The sequence below is a fragment of the Vanacampus margaritifer genome, chromosome 7 (genome assembly GCF_051991255.1).
Source record: "Vanacampus margaritifer isolate UIUO_Vmar chromosome 7, RoL_Vmar_1.0, whole genome shotgun sequence".
NCBI classification, from domain to species: Eukaryota; Metazoa; Chordata; class Actinopteri; order Syngnathiformes; family Syngnathidae; genus Vanacampus; species Vanacampus margaritifer.
This window is the reverse complement of record NC_135438.1, coordinates 21,059,831-21,080,295: the sequence shown is the minus strand read 5'-3', so window position 1 is coordinate 21,080,295 and position 20,465 is coordinate 21,059,831. Positions and strand designations below refer to the sequence as shown.

At 38.3% G+C, this 20,465-nt stretch overlaps 1 protein-coding gene across 2 annotated transcripts; it reads left to right on the top strand.

Moving 5' to 3' along the window:
- Positions 1-100: 100 nt before the first annotated feature.
- unc93b1 (unc-93 homolog B1, TLR signaling regulator) lies at positions 101-16,069 on the top strand. Of its 2 annotated transcripts, none has more exons than XM_077572001.1 (13): positions 101-277; positions 2,940-3,056; positions 5,245-5,386; positions 5,462-5,615; positions 5,691-5,852; positions 6,856-6,985; positions 7,579-7,672; positions 9,165-9,289; positions 9,761-9,943; positions 10,793-11,066; positions 11,146-11,267; positions 12,087-12,209; positions 14,432-16,069. In XM_077572001.1, the coding sequence occupies exons 2-13, from the start codon at positions 2,940-2,942 to the stop codon at positions 14,693-14,695; spliced, it is 1,890 nt and encodes a 629-aa protein (XP_077428127.1). In that variant the 5' UTR covers positions 101-277; the 3' UTR covers positions 14,696-16,069. The 2 variants fall into 2 exon arrangements, with proteins under 2 accessions (XP_077428127.1, XP_077428128.1); XM_077572002.1 differs by having other exon boundaries at positions 101-324.
- The last annotated feature ends 4,396 nt before the right edge of the window (positions 16,070-20,465 follow it).

The window sequence follows — 20,465 nt, the reverse complement described above, 5'->3', positions numbered from 1 at the left end:
GTTATCAGGCGTTTGAGTGATTGAGGAAGGCGGCAAACATACGCGCCTGTCCCTTTAAGACAAACACGAACAGATGGGGAGGAAGTGACTGACTTTCGGTTCCCTTCGAAACTCTTTTAATTATTTACTGTACCTGTGGCTCGCACACTTGATTGGAAAACGAAAGCCTCGCCTTTCCACCTCGCGTGAGAAGAGGCTCAGTGCTGGTGCTTGTCCCACAGATGGACAGTGGACGAACCTAGTTTCCACAATAAACACGACTCGCGTGTCAGACACGGTAAGTGGCTTGAGTACACGACCAGCGTCAAATACGCTCCACTTGCGGTGAGTATATGTACGAGTCAACGTGATGCTAAATGGTTTAGTTATGTTTTAGTACATAATCTATATTTGAAAAAACACACACACATGTTTTCCCTATGCTTTACTTAAACCATACCCAACTGTATTACAGTTTCCAATTCAGGTTAATTACAAAATAAAATGTATGCTAATGTAGGTAACGAGGGGTTCTCGGTACTGTACCTCTATTTACTAAAGGGAAAAATATCCAGGCATAAAATGGAATGATTTAGATTTGCTTGTAATTGCGAAAACCTTTTCATAATCAGTCGTATTGTAAATAGCAGTAATTATGCTTCTAAGTTTTGTGATTACCCTGTTGCCGTTTTTAAAAGCCGCTTAGAATAAAAAAATGAGCTAGATCTAAATTTATATTTTAATAAATAAAACAATAAAACAATAAAACAATTCAAATGAAGCTAAATGAAAGTATTGTAACACCGGTTACAACTGACAAATGACATTAACAAATTCATAACCATGGGGAAGTTACATAGAGAAGAAGCACAATTTGTTTAACAACAAGGAAGTGAGGGAGGAACAATATCGTTGGATACAATATCTAGATCCACACAAAATAGAAACACATTCGTTATTAATCAGGAGCAGACCCCATATTTTTCACTGAATCTCAAGTCTTCATCTTAGCAAGGCTTATTTTAAACAGTTGTTTACCTTATCTTTGCGGGGAACAGTTTGGGGAAGTCCATTTTATGTTCCAGCGCTATTGTGCCCCAGTACACAAAGTAAACTCTCCATAAAGGCCTAAATGGATGAGTTTGATGTGGAAGAACACATGGCATGAACTACCTAAAAAAGAGATGGCGAGTTATCTGGCACGCTTCATGTCTTCCCAGAAGAGTGGAAGCTGTTTTGTCATAATCAACTTTATTGGCTAAGTATATAAAATCCAATCCAATACACTTTATTTATATAGCACATTTTATAAGCAAATGTGCTGCAAACTAAGATCTGCACACTATCATACACATAAAATCGAGTAAAACCAACCATAAAATTAAAAACAATCAATAAAATAATAAAATACAATGGGTAAAATAAAAAAAAGAATACATTAAAATAATTAAAAAAATAAAATACTAAAAGCAAAAAGCAAAAAAACAACAACACACACACACAAGGAATTTGTCTCTAGTAGCATGATCTATTGCAGTAACAAGTAGCTATAACAAGTAATGATGTGATGTATAGTAGTAATAGTGCTGTACTACCGACCACTGACATCTGTGCAAACGACGTGGAGCATTATTAAGTGACTAGTCGCACAGTAATTGTGATACAATTTTGAATGGGCAATAATAAGTGACTAATGCTGTGGAATATTGATCAAGGACAGTACTTTTTTTGGTAGTAGCACCAAACCAAACTGATGGAGGAACACAGGACTGATTCAGTGTTTGGTTTATAGAAGTGTCTCAACAGCTTCTCATAGTTCCTCAGCAGCCCCAGGAAGTGCATCCTCTGCTGGACTTTTTTCAGGATCACGCAGAGCTGGACTCTGTCTAGCCATTGACATAAATGTCAAGGCAACATGGGACTGACTGAAATGTTATAAAATATTATATGAAGTTCACATGAACTTGTTGGCACAAGGAGGCATATGGCTTAAAATTCTGTGGCATACTGCTGGATTTTTTTATTTTTATTGAATGAATTATTTTTTTTCACACACCTGCCCTATATATATAAACATTTGTGTCCACACAGGATCAAAGGAGTAAAGCTACTAAAAACATTCAATGACTCACACTACATTCGAGCAAAGTTAGTACTTTTTATTTATTTGGCAGTGACCAAGTGCTTGGCTTAACTTGGTCAAATAAACAAACAATCGCATCAGTGCAACACTTAGAACAGTATTATATTGTGCTAAAGAGGTCACATGACATGTAGAAGTTAACGGAGTGTCATGTCTCACGAGCTTGGTGCTTCCTTCTGATTGGAACTGCAGCTGAACTAATGTCAGAATCGGGTGACGTTAAACGATATAATATTGCCAAAATTGAGGCGGCTCACAACTAAACTGTGGGTCAACTCTAATGCTGCTAATCTGAACTGGCTTGCTAAATTGCTCTGATGTCCATTAGTCCATCAGTGGGAATGCGGTGACGTGTCCACTCGTTTAGGCCTACACTCCTATGTAAATGTATTCCCCACACTTTTCTTGTCTAAAGGAAGTTATTAACATATAATTCATAAGTTTAATAGAACTTGTTAAAAATAACCATGTGAGAAATTCATTGTAAAGTTCATAAGAAGTAAAAAGGTAATATATGCCTAAATTCATTTAAGAGAGAGAGAGGGGGGGGGGGGGGATAGAAAACAAAAAATGAAGGCAACTGCAGTGAAGGCCTGGCAAAGTATTGCCAGGGAGGAATGTGTGTAGATGTGAACAGACAATGTGCACATATTTGTAATGATATTAAGGAAGTAGTTACCCAGATATTATCAGTACGTTTTGGATTTAATACAGAACATATTGTTATTAAATAAATATGTTCATTTGATGACTCACTACATGATGACACTGCTGGCAATGCTGACGAATTTGGTGTTGTACTCCTTTTGGTCACCAGATGGCGGCGGTGGACGTGGAGGAAGCTTTCAATGAAGCGAATCAGGTTTTAGCACCCCTCAATGGTGCTGCTAATGAAATGCTGGCTGTGGGGCAAGAAGACAACATGCAGGGCCAGGTGAGCTTTCTAATGCTCAGTTTTATTCATGCTTCAACGTCTTGGCCATGTGATCAGTGGTGTAGTGGTCCCTGGAGAAGTGGAAATATAGATACTGTCCACTTTCATAATGATAAATCCATCATTTGTAGTTGTTAACTAAATACAATTATGACTTGACTAGGAGCAGTTTGTAGTTATTATTTGTGGTAACATAAGCAGCCTGAATGAATGTAAAGTGTATTTATCATGAGACAAACAAACAATTGATTTGATTTGATTAGTTTGTTTTTGAGCAGATCAAACAAATATGTCATGTTCCAAAAAAGCCAAACATAGCAATACATTATAACAAACAATCAGAAAATAATCATGCCCCCCCCCCCCAAAAAAAAAACATCATCATGTACACTAGTGGCAATAAAGAAAGCTTCCGCTTCCCTAATATTTAAATTATAGCCATACAAGTCCCACTGATCAATAACAGGTTAAGAAAATTGAAACATTACATACGGATAAAATAATAATTTGTCCAATTTTAAAATACAATATGTTGCAGCAATAATTAAATACTAACAAATATTATGTACCAACATGGTAAAGTATCATCAAGGACATACCCACAAAGTAATGGAATGGAACATACCAGCATGGTAAGAAACAACTAACCAATACCAACAATGGTAAGAAAAAGCCAATGCGGGGCAATTAAAGCTAAGCCCTGCCATCCTGATACTGTGACCAGATCATGTGTTTGTAAGATGCTTTAAAGCTATAAATGTTTTGGCATTGCTTGTGCTGTAGGTCCAGATAGACCGTTCGATAGTTTTACCCCACATACAGACACACAAAAACGCTTCCTGGCCGTTAGAGCATTTTGGTGGTGCCAAAATTCCAAAGCCTCTCATGAAATAAGTACTCTCTCTAAGTTAAAACAACAACAACAACAACAACAAATGTTGTGCATTATTTGGGAGTGATTTACCAAAGGCTTTAAATAAGATTAATTATATTATAATAATATTTCACAAGGTCATGTAACTTCATTAAGTTTGATTGAATAAACAATGTATTTGTGTGTGCTAGAAATTGAGCCTTGTGTATGATGCTTACTGCACGTTTTTGCAATATGAATGAGGGCTGTATGGAACATTTATAATTGTTTCCCCATACTTCAATGCAATAGGTGAGATATGGGAGAACTAAGGAACAATATAATATTCTGAGAGCATCATGATCTATTCTAAGAATTGCTTTTCTTTATTCATGATTGAGAGGCTTTTGGAAATTTTAGTTCTTGTCCACTTGCTATCAATTATTAGACCCCAAAATTTATATTCCTTCACATTTTCTAACTGTACACCATGTATGTTCACTTTTTAATTTTTTTTAGTTCTGTATTTACCGTACTCACAAGTTCGCTATAATTTTCACTACTATAGAATATATTTGTATCATCTGCAAACAATATTAATTTAAATAATTTTGATACATTAAAGGTAATTTATGTACAAATTAAAAAGCCAAGGACTCATCACTGATCCCTATGGTACACCACAAACAATACCAAGTTTATCAGATTACTGTTCACCCGTTATAACATATTGTGTTTGTTTTGTTAACTAGTTCTTTAACCAGTTCCCAGTTATCACTCTAATCCCAGTTTATTGAGTAAAAGTGAGTGATTTATGGTACAAATGCTTTTTTAAGGTCGATAAATATTCCAATGGCATGCTTTTATTTATCCAGTGCATTTGTTATTTCTTCAACTGTTTCAATCCGAGCTATTGATGTTGTCCTTTTAGCTCTGAAGCCATACTGGGCTTCATTTAGTACTTGGTATTTTTCTAAACAAGAGTTGAAGAGTGTTAAAAAACAATATTTAGTGAACAATGAACAAAAATTATGAAAAACAGTGTGGTTAGACCTCAATATTGTTTTAGGCCTAATCTTAAACTATTTGTTCCCATTCTTGTTTTTTAACTTAGGGTAGTTCAAAATCAAATATCAGCCTAGCTACTGTAAAACTAAATCAGATCATGTAGGTTAGTTTAGTTAGAGAGGCTAAATAACTTGCCAATGTTATAATTTGGGTATACGCCATACCCTGTACTACACCACTGCTTGTGATGATCAGTCACTCATTCCTGTATGCAGGTGAAATGATTCTGTTTTGACTCTTGTGATTTGCTCACACTCTTTCCCAAAGATGGAGGAGTTTTTGGGTCCGCAGGCAGAATACAATGAGGAGGAGGAAGAGAGAAAATATTACAGGAGGAAGCGACTGGGAGTTATCAAGAATGTCCTTGCAGCCAGCATTGGAGCCATGATTATTTACAGCGTGTACATGGGTGAGAAGGCGCAGTCGTCGTTTGATGTGCGTCAGGCCAAACTCAACTGTATCTTTTGTGATGTGCATTCTCCAGGGTTGCTGCAGATGCAGCTTATCCTTCATTATGATATGACTTATCGTGAAGTCAAGTACAGCAATCTCGGTCTGGAAGACATTGATCGGAAGATGCTGAGGGGAATTAACGTCACACCCATATTAGGCCTGCTGTACACGCCCATTCTCATCAGGTACACACTCAACAATTCTTTCAATCACGCCTCGGTGTCCTGCTAAAACATGTCATCCTAATGTCTTGCTCTAAGGTTTCTAGGAACAAAGTGGATGATGTTTCTGGCTTCAGGAATCTATGCATTTTTTGTCTCCACCAATTATTGGGAGCGTTACTACACCTTGGTTCCATCTGCTGTTGCCATAGGCGTGGCCATTGTGCCACTATGGGCCTCCCTCGGGAATTATATCACAAGGTGAGGAAGTGCAGGGATCAAAATGCGTTTACCTGCACTTTTCAGACAAAAGCTGAAAATGGATTGCACAGATGAGCAAACTATCATCTATAACTAATTATCCTTCAGTTATTCTCAGTCGATTTGGTACATTTCTCAGATCTGAATTAAATTTCTCAAAAGTGCTTGTTTAATTTTTATTTTTAATCCCTACGGTGTTGCATGTACAATTTTCTCTATGGAGATTGTTGCATGTTGAAATTTCTACTTTTCTTTTCTGTTTCACAATGAGACGGTTTGTCAACAAATTACAGTGCAAACGGTAAAAGTGCTCAGTTGCTTGCGATCTTCCACATTCACAAAAGTGTCATTTTCAATTGACAAACCCGAATTTGTCATCAAAACGTAAGCGTTAGTTTACATCACAGCATCCCTCCAGAGTACACTGACTGTTATATTGACAACATGACTGAGCAATTTGATTGTGTTAGCGAAACAAAATGACGATGTTTCTCAACCGTTATTGAGCTAAGGCACATATTTCACCTGGGAAAAAAATCTCACGGCACACCACTTAGCAAAACAATTCACAAAAAGTGGATATACTTATTATAAACTTTAATTATGTACCTTCTGTCATGTTTTACCTGTTACTGTAAATGGCTGGCATACATGAATTAGCTGACTTATTACTTCTCATTTATATATCAAGCTATAATTGTGTGTTTTTGGCAACTTGTCTTCCAATCATCCAATGACTTTCGACTCACCCGTCTGCTACTGTTGCCGGATTGGAACACACATCTTCCCTTTTGTGCAATGCGTAGAATCTGTGAATTGAATCCAGCTGTGATTTTATTTAATTAAAAAAAAAAATTCAGTGCAGTACAAGGAATGCCTCCTTTTTAAACGTTTAGGCCTAGCATGGCACTGTACTTGGTGTATAAGGTTTGAGAAACAATAATAATAAAAAAAAAGGTTATTGATGACAAGTTGAAGTCAAACTGTCATATAACACACACAGGATGGCACAACAGTATTATGAATACGTCAACTATAAGGAAGAGCATGTCCAGGAGCAGAAGAAGATTCCAAAAGGGGCGTGTAACAAATACATCATCATCTTCCAGTCAGTCTTCAGTGCCATCTTCCACGTGAGTCCATACAACACTCATCTAAACATAACATTTCATAGTTAATTGTGCATCAATACTACACAAATTATCATTATCTTCCAAAAGCAAAAGCCTGTTAGGGCTCTGGAACTACTGTGTTAAAATAAATAAATATGATTTTAGCATTAAAAATAAGGTTTATGACCTTGCAGTCTATTCTAAGTAGGGGAAAAGCAAAATACCTGAATTGTGCTTGACTAATAGATGAAAACATACCAGAGACTAATTTGATTAACTGTGAAAGAAGCCAGTTGACAATAAAATGCAAAGTGTTGACCTTACAATTAAGTGAAAGGTTCAATGATACACACGCTAGGCAGACAGTGGGATGATGCATTCATACGCCGCAGATCAACTAGAACAGATAAGCACTTAGCGGCAATCAGCGTCTAATATTAAAAGGATTACAAGATTTGTTTCTGAAGCTATTTCACCAAGTTATGTTTCTGATTCTTGAATATAATCATGAATAATCAAAAGAGATAATAAGATATTTGTTGGCAGGTTGTAGGTCTGATGGCTGTAATACGATTTTGATTTGTCTCCCCTCTCCATCATGTGTCTGTCACCAGCTGAGCTTCGTCTTTGCCGAGCTCCCCATGAGTCTCATCCTCAATGGCTACATTCTTGACAACAGTCACGTTCTCAGCAACGTCAAAAGTTGTGGTAAAGTCACATTGCTACCATGCACCCTCATTCTAACTGGGAACTGAAAATTATGCAGTGACATAAGAAATTACAGAACACAAATACAAATGTGGGTGTGTATATGTGTGTAATTTGTGTATGTATGTATGAATGTGTATGCATGCGTGTGTACTTCAGGGAACTATTTATTTACATTTTCACGTACGTTTCTAAGAAATTCTGCTGCCACTGGGAGTTTCCTCCATTTTTTAAACAAAGCTGTTTATTCTCTGTCTAAAATTTAAAAAAGTTATTTTAGCAAACATGCTTGATAGCATTTCAAGAATAATAAGAGTTAATTTGGTCTTTTTGGACAGCAATAAATTTATTTTTCATTCGAGGAGGTTAGGGCCTTCGAGTAGTGAAAATATGCATATAATTGATGCGCATTGAAGTGCATTTGGGGGTTGGGACATAAAAACAAAAGTCTTCTTTAAAAAAATGCTGATAAACTTTCAATTTGTGTTTTCCTCAAAACGGGGGGAAATGGAGGATAAAACAACACCATCCCCTTCCTCTCACAATAGATAAATAAATATGGGGTGGGGGGGGTGGTGTCTGTGAAAATGCAGGTGCCGAGCTGTGAGCATGCTGGGGTCCACTGTACTGCAATTTAATATCATCTCCATTCTCCAAATATCCATTATCAGCCTCCCTGACTACTAATAATCGGTATCTGCCCTGGAAAAACAACAACATATTGGCCTATCACTAGTATACCTGTGTATGACCACCCTCATATAAAAACACACACCTCTTTTCTTTGTCTCACAGTTGTAAAAAAAAAATATATAAATTATAACTGAATAGAAAAATGTTTTGCTATCACCTTGCTAGATACTAAAATATATATATATATTGAGTGAAACCAATTGTACGTAGCAAAATTAAATTTGGTAACCACGTCTATTGTGAGTGAACACACATTAAAAAAAACTTTGATTATTTTCTAAATAGTACATATATTAAGGTTTAATTCCACACATTACAAATGTAAATTAATCAGTAAATCAGGGGTGTGTCTTTGTTTCCTCCTAAGTATGTTTTATCTTATGAAGACAAGGCGGACAATTGTATAGAAGAGCGGTACATAAAGGCGTGTTCGGATGTTAGTGAAGCACAAATCAAGTTCCCTGACCTCAACCAGTCAAAACACATTTGGAAAGAACTACAGTAAATGATGACTATTTTCTCAGTCATAGAACATATTAGTGGTACAATATTTAGAAGAGTACATTAGAGAACATCTTATCCATCCAATGACTCAAAATTCTGTTTTGACTTTTCAGACTGCATATCCAAAGTCAAGATTTCCTTCATTCTGAAATCATAGCGAAAGTGTTAAACATTTGGATTGAAATAATTCAATATGTGTCCGCTTGTACAAAGTGGTTGCAAAGTGTATGGCATGCCGAAGCTGCTATTCCAAATGATGTCGGTTAAACTTTCTTGCCTGCCTTCTTCCTACCAGGGGCCGACATCACTGGTGTGATTCCGGGATTCAACACGACTGTGCTGAGAAGTCTCCCCCAGTCCATGAAGCTGATTATCGTGGAGAGCATCCTCATGGGCTTCGCTTTCCTTTCCATGATCATTGTAAGTGCACACAAACAAAAGACCCAGCAATTGTTGTTTCACCTGTTGAATTCTTTTACTACAACACACACTCTGGCATCATGTAAAAAATGCAACCTTTTAATGAAGGAATCATTAGCTACTGTATTACTATCCACACAATCATACAGTATAAAACTGAAACTTTGAATTTGATCTCCAGGTCATAAAGAAAATGTCTATTACTTGAAGATGTGTGCCCATGCGTTTCTAACGGCACACAAATACCGTATACGGTATCTATGATTACACTATATACAGTAAATGACATTATTAGGAGCCCTGCGTATTGCTACACATGAATACTTTACAACATCAATGTGAGTAATCAAGGCTTAAGGATGTTGATCTGACATTCATTGATATTTAGGTAAATATTAGTTGAATGCATCTACTTGAAAATTCTGTCTTTCAGTTTTCAAATGTGAAGTTCGATTGTTTTACCTCATTCAGTTCCTTGTGCTGTGTGGTGCTGCATACCGCCCAACAGAGGAAATCGACCTCCGCAGTATTGGCTGGGGAAACATCTTCCAGCTCCCTTTCAAACATTTGAGGGACTACCGCCTGCGGCTCCTCTGCCCTTTCTTCATCTACAGTGGATTGGAAGTCTTCTTTGCCATCACTGGACTCAGCCTGGTACTGAGCTGTCATTCAAATTTACTCTTCATTCAGATAGGTTATACATTTCTACCTTGACTTACAAGTTTAATTTGTATCTCAAATTGGTTATCACTTGAATCTCAAATTAATTTAAGATGTTGAATTAAAGGACATGCTATTAATCTGTTTCAGCCCCTTCAAATGTAACTTGTTTTTTTTCATTAAACTAGTACAGTACAGTATTGTATGTCATAAAAAAAAAATACAATAATGATTATAGGGATGTTCAATACTACTTTTTTTCAGACCAGTGCAAGTACAAGTACTCAACCCTTGAGTATATTATGCTGTCAAAATGTTAATTTTTTTAAAATTATTTGATTGCACAATTTTCCATAATGAATCATGATCAATCGCCTTTATCGTCTCTTTATACTTCAGTATAATACGTAGCGTACAAACAATGTTACCACGTTTGTACTGCTTCGCCAAGTTGCCCACATGTATACCTCGCCCGTGATTTTCTAGAATTTTAAGCTATAATTCAATGGACATCATCTGCTTTTTCTCAGCAAATCAGGGTTAAAAAAAAAGAAATCGTTAAAATACTGGAGAGGAGGAAAAAAAAAGGAAAATGTAAGCACAGAACCCAACAGACTCACTGTGCGGTAACCACTTGAACTGATGGTGGCTGGATGTTGTGAAGTCCACTGCTGCCATCTGGTGGCCATCTAGTGGCGGAGCGTCTGAATAATTGCTCACTCGAATTTTTAAAAAGCAAAAAAAAAAGGTTCTCATATCATGAGGACATGGTACTAGATGCGGCTGAGACAATTGGATGAGCACGCAGTCGTTTTGATTTCTGACTCATTTCTCTCCTTACAGTCGTATGGCGTTTGTACTTTGGGCCTCCAAAAACTGTGGCTCTTGATTGTGGTCTACGGGCTGTCGTGCTCCATCTTCTCTTCCTTGTCCCTCTGCCTCCTTCGCCTTCCGCGCTGGGTGTGTCTGGCAGGCGGCGCCGCTGTGCATACGGTGCTGTTGGTGGTCCTCATGGTGTTCTCGCCACCTCCTTGCTACCTGGGATACGAAGTCCCGCTTCTGGTGATTTCCATGCTGTGGGGGCTTGGTACGGCCCTCAACAAGACTGGAGTCAGCAGTGAGTAGCACTTGAAATGTTGTGGTGCGTGCACATCTTATGTATTAGCATAAAGTATGAACACATGCTTATGTTTCAGCCTTGCTTGGTATTTTGTATGCCGAAGAGAAAGAACGTCTGGACTTTGTCTACACGATCTATCACTGGTTGCAGGCCATCGCCATCTTTGTAGTCTACCTCTGGTCAGATTTGCCCATGAGGGTAAGTGACAGTGGCGTGAACACTGAAAAGCCACATCCCACTGAGGAGTGAATGCTTGCGAAGCTAACGAATGTTGGTTTCACGTCAGGCTTTGCAGCGTTTCCTAAACGTTCTCTAAACAGTCTTAATGTATGTTCTTGCGCTAATTTTGTCCACTTAAAGGAGCACTGACGACCACTTAAATGACATTCTGAAATTTGCCTGTTAGGTTTTGATGCAAGAATAAAATAAAAAAAGAGAAAGAAATTTTAAAAATCAGATTACGCCGCAATAAGGTAATTATAAATGGGAATATTTTCAGGATGTACTTGTAATTATTTGTGCCCAAAAAAACTGAAAATATTTTGACCTGTCGTTATTGATAGCTTATGAAGTCATACTGGCCTGGAAGATCGAATTTGGGTGAAAGAGCCCCTTAATTCTTATGCTGTATACTAAATCTTATTGTTGTTTGAAGTTTCACATGCAGAACCTTTGTTACTGAAAATGCTACAATAATAATGCCACACTGATATTTTCAATGCCTTTTTGGGGTTTCAAATTTGACATATATTGTAATCTTGAACAGTTGGAGGGTTTCAGAATGTACACCAAACACGCCACTTTGCAAAACTTTTTCAACACATTTTCAAATGTTTGTGTTTTCAGCCTGCAAAACCTTGTTAGCATTCATTTGGAACAAAAACAAAACAAAACAGTTTTTTTCTCTTTTTTGTTCCACAAGAGCTGTCGAAAGAGCCTGCAGAAAACACATGACATTGTTGGTGTTGTGAATGAAATGTCCCATTTTAATCCTGTCTCTCTCCCCACACAATGAAGGCTAAACTCGCCATCCTGTTAGCGACTTTACTGCTATCCTGCTACTGCTACTGGCTGATGGAGCGACGCCTCGCCAACAATGTGCGCCATAGGCTGCCCCGCATCCCTCGACCAAGACACAAGGTGAACAGAACAGCCAGCCCTACATGGACTTATTCTATTTCAACTGTGCTTTTTTTCTCTTGTGTGCCCCTCAACACAGGCTTCTATAACTCCAACTATATACACAGTGTCTGCTACGACAAAAAAAAACGTACTACTAATAAAAATAACACCACAACTAATAATAGCAGAAACAGTGATTTCTGCATTACGCACATAAAACAATATTCACTTGTCCAATAGTTAATAACAAAAAAACATCTTCAACAATTCAGCCCGCGTCCTGGCAAACTTGACATACCGGTAATTTGGACCTTGGTGAAAACTAATTGGGGAACCCTGGCTTACACCGTAATCTAAAACACACACAAAAAAACATTGTTGCTCAAAAACGTCACAGAAATGTTTAAAGTAATTTAAGTTAGATAGAAAGACCAAATTGTGACAAAAAGACTGTAGTTCCTGGAGAAAACTACTGGTGGACATGTATACAGGAAGGCCTGAGCTGAGGTTCAAACCCAGAACGAGTCTTGACTGTGAGGCAGATGTGTTAATCACTAGAGCAGGGGTGTCAAACTCATTTTATTTATTTATCTATTTATTTTCATTTTCAGGTAACATTCACCCCAATTTTATCTCAAGTGAACCGGACCTGTATATTCGTGGCATAATAACTTTTCCAAAATGTTCCCATTCTTTTACTGCAAATAAGTACAAGTACATTTAAAAAACATTCACATTTATTGATTATTATCTTGCTGCAAATGTTGCAAAGTATATGAGCAATCTTAAACGATTGCAATTTGAAAAGTACTATGAATCAGTGTTTTCATTTTGATGTGCAATTTACAGAGCAAAGTGGGTTTATGTATCGTTTATTAAACAGTCAATCAACTCTAGAAATCATTTTTAATTGACATATATTCCCGCATCCATCTGGAATTCTTGACAACCTCAATTCAGTCATCACACTTGACAAAATAAAGTTGGAACTTATTAACAAAGAAGGTGAAGTTATCTGCCCACCTTGTAAACGTTTACATAAAGATACAAACAAGTTGTGGCAGTACATGAAAAAAATAAGTCAACAACTTTTGAAATGATGCTGTTGACTAACATTTTGCAATATTCGGTGTCAAATATATCAACAGTGAGAATAAATTTTCACAGAATTTAAGTGTAAAGGTAGGACAGCATTTTATATGACGGAGGGTAAATTTGCTCCTGAAGCTTAGCATATTTTAGCCTTCACAAATGCAGCTTTTGGATGTTTCCCTCTTCCAACACAAGCTGATTCCAATCAACAGGGTCCTTATCAGACTCATGCAGATTTTGCTTATTAGTTGATCATATATCAGCTGTGTTATAGAAGGGAAACATCCAAAACCTGCAGGACATCGGCCCTCGAGGACCGAGTTTGGACACCACTGGGTGAAGTGGTACGTGCTCATCAGTGTGCTTGCCAGTAGACAAAATTTAAAAAACAAAACTTTGAAAACATCCCTTCATCCATTATTCTAACCGCTTTTCCTCACGAGGGCCGCGGGTGTGCTGCTATCCCGGCTGTCTTCGGGCAGTCGACAGAGTACACCCTGAGCCTGAACTGGTTGCCAGCCAATCTCAGGGCACAAACAGAAAACATTTACCTGTACTTGTATTGAAAAATAGCAATGAAGGTGTTCTCTATCCTCATGGACCGGATTAGACCCCCAGGCCATCGGTTCTATGATTGACACACCCGCACTGGAGCACCCTGGTTGCCCACTATTTAAAAAAAATGTTTTTAGATCAATTCAAACCAAATTGATGCTATTATTATTAATGGTATATTGCAAACATGTTTCAGTGTATGTAGAAAGTCTACACACCCTTAATACGCAAAAGCATATAAATGTCAGTAAAAGCCTACTAGAACATCTGAAATTCATTTGAAGTCAATCAGAAGCATCTTAAATGGTGACAGGCTTGTGCTGACTCATTTAACATGTGGTCGAACGTGATTGGTTATTTGTGAACAGTCACATCTCAGTTTTAAGAGGGTGTGCAAACTTGTGCAACCACATGATCTGAAGTATACTTGTTAAGGTTATGACGAAGTTTTGTAATGATTTATCTTGGTCACAAAAATCTGGCAGAAAGAGGGGTGTGTAGACTTTTTATATCCACTGTATTATGCCAAATTTCTACTGATTGACAAAAAGCCATTTCTTACCCTGCTGGAATGATGTCATTGGTGTTCACAGGTCAAAGGTTATCGCTACCTGGAAGACGGCAACTCCGATGAGTCAGACTCGGAGAGAAGCGAGGAGGATGATGACGAAAGAGATGAAGAGGAGATGGAGGCAGAGGAGCAAGTGGCCAATGAGTTTGGAGCGGAGGACATGGAGGCCGAACGGCAGGATGCTGCAGCTCAGGGCGCTGACTCAGTGCGAGCCAGGAGGAAGAGGGCCGACGTTCAGCAGCACGGGGACGAGGATGCCCATGTGGTGGAGGGCCAGAGGGGCTGAAGAAAGTTTCATTCGGAGGAAGTCGGCCTTTCGTCATTCATTACATTATCATATTCATTATATTATTGATGACCAATGAATGTGATCATTTTTTTTTGAAGCTATAATTAGCCTCTCAACAGTGATTCAGATAAAAAGGCTGGAGGAAATTCACCAAATGTACAAGAAGCTGTTGTTTTTTGTGAACAGGCCTTTTCTATACTTACCGCAGACTGAAAATGTCTGTCTTGTGTTTCCCGCTTTTTATTTTTTGATGGAGTCATCGTCTTTAAAGAGCAGGGATGGGCAACTTAAATGATGGAGGGCGCCACCATTTTTCATTTGTGATATTGGGGGGCACACAAAAGAAAAAAAAAACCACTTTAAATATGGACAAAATATGTGCATATATGCAAAGTAGTTTATCTATTTCATTTTTGATAACATTTATCAATGCATGTATAAAAAAAAAATCCACTATCATCATCCAACAACAAAGGGTTTGAGGCAACTAACAAAATAACCGCATACAGTCATTCCCCCAACCCAGTGCAAAGGGCTCTCTTGTGTAAATAGCACCTTTCAAGAAAGAACAACAAACCAAATCATTTTGTGCATTTTCCCCACTGTATCAACTCACTCAAAATTTTAATGTTATTGATTGTCCTACATATCATCTCAATCTTCAAAAATGTTTACGCTTACTCATGTTGTAGGATGATGTAAGTACAGCAAAGCCATGTCTGCCATCTAGAGGTGAATGGTGATATCACAACAAAAAAACAGAGGTGGGTAGTAACGGGTTACATTTACTCCGTTACATTTACTTGAGTAACATTTTTTTTTAAAATGTACTTCCAAGAGTATTTTTACCACACAATACTTTTTACTTTTACTTGAGTAGATGTGTGAAGAAGTAACACTACTCTTACTCCGCCACATTGGGCTCACTAGAGTAGTTACCCGTCTCCCCATTCATACATTAGATTTGCCGTATTTTTATGTAAGCGCTCCGCTTGACTGACTGTGTGGGAGCATTTCGGCGGGCACTAATGATGTGACGTTCACGAACGAATCGAGTCTTTTGAACGACTCTTCAATGTGATGATCGTAACCGAGTCTTTCTAGAGACCCGTTCAACCCCCTAATACCCCCAGTTAGTTAGTTTTTGGTTTATAATTGTACTTTAATTGCATGTTTTTTTACAGTTTTTGGACGTTCTCTCTTGTGTCAGATTGTGTGTCTCAGCCCATTATTTGCTTCTCTGGAGTGTATTTACAGCAGTTGACCTGCTTTTGTTTTTTGCCATTCAATTTAATTGCTGTGGCTGTTTCTGTTTGTTGCCGCTTTCTGCTGTTTGCAACTTTGTGGCAGATTAAAAGCATTTGGAATTTTCTTGCCTGTACTATTACGTTTGATTCAATGCCAACCCCCCTCATTGAATGGACATTTTTTAATGCTGGATGAACCTTTCACATAGGAAGCATTGACATCAGAGGTAACGTGCCTTAGTGGGTGCCTTTCATTTTTACACCATTGCTTGCAGCTGCATGCACAACGTCACACTCAGAATGATTAAGTGTGGCCAAGTTAACACAGCCAGATGTTTCCTGGATTCACAGTCATCTGTCAGCCGCAGAGCTTTTGATCACTAAGCAAGTTTTCAAAATCAAAAATGAGCGTGATATGATGAGTACGTAAAAAGCTGTATTCACGCTTGAAAAATGATACATGATGAATAGTTTGTTAGTGTTCTTATGATAGATTGCCGACATAGATTACAACGGTTTGATCTTGGTAGCCATGGTGTGCGATATGTGAAATTTTGTGAAAAGCCAACAGTCACTGTCATGGCTCGCATTTCATACCACATGTAACAATCCAACCATTGGAATAAAAAAAAATCTAATCAAAGCTAAAAGACATGCCAAATTATTGAACTGACTCAACGATTGGACCGAGTGGCCAGTTTACAGTGTATGTCGATTTGTTTGTTTATTTGATTATGGTCAACTGCTGACGACTTTAGGACTTAAGTCATTTAATAAAAAAGGAAATACATTTTAATTTTTAATTGTGGGAATGCTAAAGCATTGTGTTGTTTCTAACCTTTACTATTATGATTTCACTAATAACATTTTATTCTCCACACTTTTTTGCCATGCAACAACTCCCACATAATACATTCAATTTACACCGATCAAATTTCAATTTGCTTAATAACTTCACGCCTTCCATGGAAATATATTGTATGATTACACATTACTTACAGTTTTCTCACAATTTAATGTTAAATATCAACTTTCCCCATTCATTTTTAATGGGACACTTTGAATTTTTTCTTTCCACGCTCACTTCCATAGATACAATTTATCATCATTAATATTACCATACTTGGTGGCGAAGTTGGTAAAGTGCATTTTCTCATTAACAGGTGGCGATGGTTGCTATCCCACTTTAGTCAGATTGCGGTTCATTTTCTGTCTATTCATTTATCTACAATTAAAGATGAGAAATTTTCACATAATTTATCTTTCAGTTTACTTCATAAGTGTCACGGTGTGGTGACTGATCACCACCCAGGAACTAAATACACCCACACTAATTGGGTAATTAGCCACACCTGGGGCCAGGCACAAGTGGCTGAGGGCCCGGATTGGTCAACCCGCGGAAGGGCGGGAACCCACTCAGGGCCCTCAACCAAAGCCAGATCTTCCCAGACATGACAATAAGCACATGCATTCAAATCCTAGCATTCAGCTTTTCAGCATTCCCACACAATTTTCCTACAAATTATTCATTCCACAACATGCCTTTAATTGCATTTAAAAGGTTTATGTTATAACATGAGTTTTTAAGATTACGTGTACTTCAACTTGCAACACATAAAATTGTTTTGTCTTGGTGCTGTAGGAATCAGGATCCCTGAAATTGATAATAATAGGTCATGATTTAGGGACTGGATTTTCCCTGTGAAATGAGGTGCAAAAGGGGCTCTTCCGGTCTGTCTGGGCCATCAAGTCACCACCTGCATAATTTCCCCATCATATATTTTTTTTAAACTACCGCTCTTCCACATTTTACATTTCATGTAGGTGTGCATAGTAATGGCATCATTATGTGCTCAGCGACTTTCAGGCTGTTTCTCTCAGAATCCCCGCCAATGTGTATATGCTGTGTATATACTTTAGAATGTTTCTCATTTCATTGACCGGGTCATGAAGAGAATGAAACACGTGGCATGCTTGGACACACACGTTCCATGCCCGATTAATGAATTAGACCGAGAACTAAAGCAAAGGTGAATGGAGTGAGCATTGGGTGTTTTTTCAGTGAGTTGCTTTAAAAGCTTCTGTGGTTCATCCACTGACAGCGATGAGAGGAGGCGATGAGAGGAGATGAAAGCACACGGATGCAACACACACTTGCCATCTTCGTTTCATCCGGTGTTGCAGCCACCTGAGAGACCTCCAACGTCATGCTTAGTGTTTTTGTTTAATGTGTTGTTGTTGTTGTTTTCTAAAATAGACTGCTAACAATAAACTCAACCCCTTCAACAACATGCCCTAGATTATATTGAATGAAATATTAATTGAAAATCTTTTGGGGATGTGCTGAGAACAAAATAACAAGAATGCTCAATGGAAATCAAAATCATGAATCCGTGGAGTGACACGAGGCCTAGGAACAATGGCTAGAGTTTTATTTAAAAAAAATAAATAAATAAAAAAAATAAAAAATCACCTCTGAAAAAAATGAGGAAAAAAACAAAGCACTGGCAGAGATAAACAAAAGGCGCTCCAATAAGGGAGGTAAAAACAGGAACAAAAACACTCACGTGACGAGACAAAAGGCCCATGGACCAAGGCTGTGAAAAACCGCCTCATGTCTCACAATTCGATTAGATTCCGATTTTTGGGTCTGCGATTTGATTCAGAATCGATTTTCGATTAAGAACGATTTTTGATTCAAAATGATTTGATTGACAATGATTTTTGCTTCAATCTCTACATGTGCAAGGAATTGTAATGATCTACTCCAGTCTGACTCGGTAATGCTAATTAGCGTGCTACTCGCGGCACTTTTATCACTCAAAAGAACGGCTCCACACTGCAAAAAAAGCAACTATTATTGGAACAACTTGTTTGTGACTTTTTCCTTCTACTCTCTAATGTGGCTACAACTTAACAGTGTATTAGACTGCGTGAAACCACACTGCCCCTCAGTGGGCAAACCGGGTACAACATGAACAGCGCTCCAAATAAAGGCACACACAGACAAAGGCAAGACAGTATAAAATAATTCAAATAAAATCGATTTTGGGACATTTAAAATCATTTCTGAATCGTACTAAATGAGAATCGTGATTCTTATGAGAATCGATTTTTTGGCACACCCCTATTAATAATGCAGCCAACTATTCCTGTTTCTAGTTCTGGGTGTCCGCTCAAACATTGCACCTATGTCGCTTCCTCGCACGTGTAATTCCCACGTAGAAGGGCGATGGGACATCTCATGGAATGTTCCTCTCTGATGACAATATGCTGTGATATATTCCATCCTTCCTTCCTTCTGACAAGCATTTTGAGTTACATCACAAAATTTTGCCATGTGAGTGAAAGTCCTGAGCAGAGAACAAAAACATTGTGACATGAGTGCATCCTTGAGAATCTTTCTTCTTATTCTTCACTTCCCCTTGTTCTTGGCCACTTCTCCTTTTTGGTTCATTCATGTGACTCCCGCCTCGGACGGTTAGGGGGAAGGTGTAGCAGAGAATTGGATAAAAAAAAAAATCTGAGTACTACTGAGAAGCAGCCTTGATGTGGCGCTGTCGTGGTTGCCTCAGTGAGAAGCATGACACACAATCTGCCTTTTGGATCTGCATTCTGATCTCAACTGGATTTGTTGCTTGAGGCTTCCTAGTATGGTCTTAAATGATGGCTCCAAGTCAAAAAGTCAGACGGACTTCATTTAATCGCTGCCTACCACTGTGATAATGAGAAGATGGTTCCTCCAAACATGTGAACCTCCAGAGGTCGAAGAGTCATATTATTGCTTCTCATCGCTTATTGCTTTCCCTGTTAATGTTTGTCTTGGCGATCCCACAACTGCATCACTGAGCGGTGTGAAAAAATTACATGTGAGGCTGAAAGTGATTATTTCAAATTGCAACTGCGGGAACAGTTTTGAAAATAATTTGCATGGGATAGCACAAGTAATCACCGACCGATCACATTAAGACCATTTACAACCCAACAGATGAATCCTGTTATTTTTTAGCTCCTCTTGTTTATCTAAATGAGCTAAATGAAGCATGCTAAAAAAGAAAAAAGTATGATAGAGTGCAGTTCTAGACCACTGTAAACTGCAACCCCGCTCTCTGTAAGTCACGATCGAAATTCTTGATGCAGCTCTAAGATCGTTTAGGTGCTCAAAAAGTTTCATATTAAAGCCCCAGTGTGTAATAAGTGACCATTTAGAAGCACACACACTACGGTGGCTCAGCAAGACCACACTTCACCAGTCTACCAACTCGGCGAGCGACGACGATTTGGCAGCTATGCCGAAAGAGTTAGCTGGAGCAGCTAACAAGAGCGGCTAGCGGGAGTTAGTTGGAGCTAGTTGGAGCTATAGGCTGGAGTGGCTAACGAGCGGCTAGCAGGAGAAGCTAGTAAAAGCTTGTGAGAGCAAAGCAGAAGGTGACAAGCGATGGGAGCCAAAATCACGGGAGGTGCGAGCGATTGGGTCCGACACTCGATGCAAGAACCCCAAGGGCTAAACATGGCAGCCT

Bases quoted from the DNA above. Each gene is read 5' to 3' on its own strand.
- unc93b1 (XM_077572001.1), top strand. From the start codon at position 2,940: ATGGCGGCGGTGGACGTGGAGGAAGCTTTCAATGAAGCGAATCAGGTT. The intron at 5,616-5,690 runs GTACACACTCAA...TCTTGCTCTAAG, and splicing joins TACACGCCCATTCTCATCAG to GTTTCTAGGAACAAAGTGGA. The intron at 7,673-9,164 runs GTAAAGTCACAT...TCTTCCTACCAG, and splicing joins CAGCAACGTCAAAAGTTGTG to GGGCCGACATCACTGGTGTG.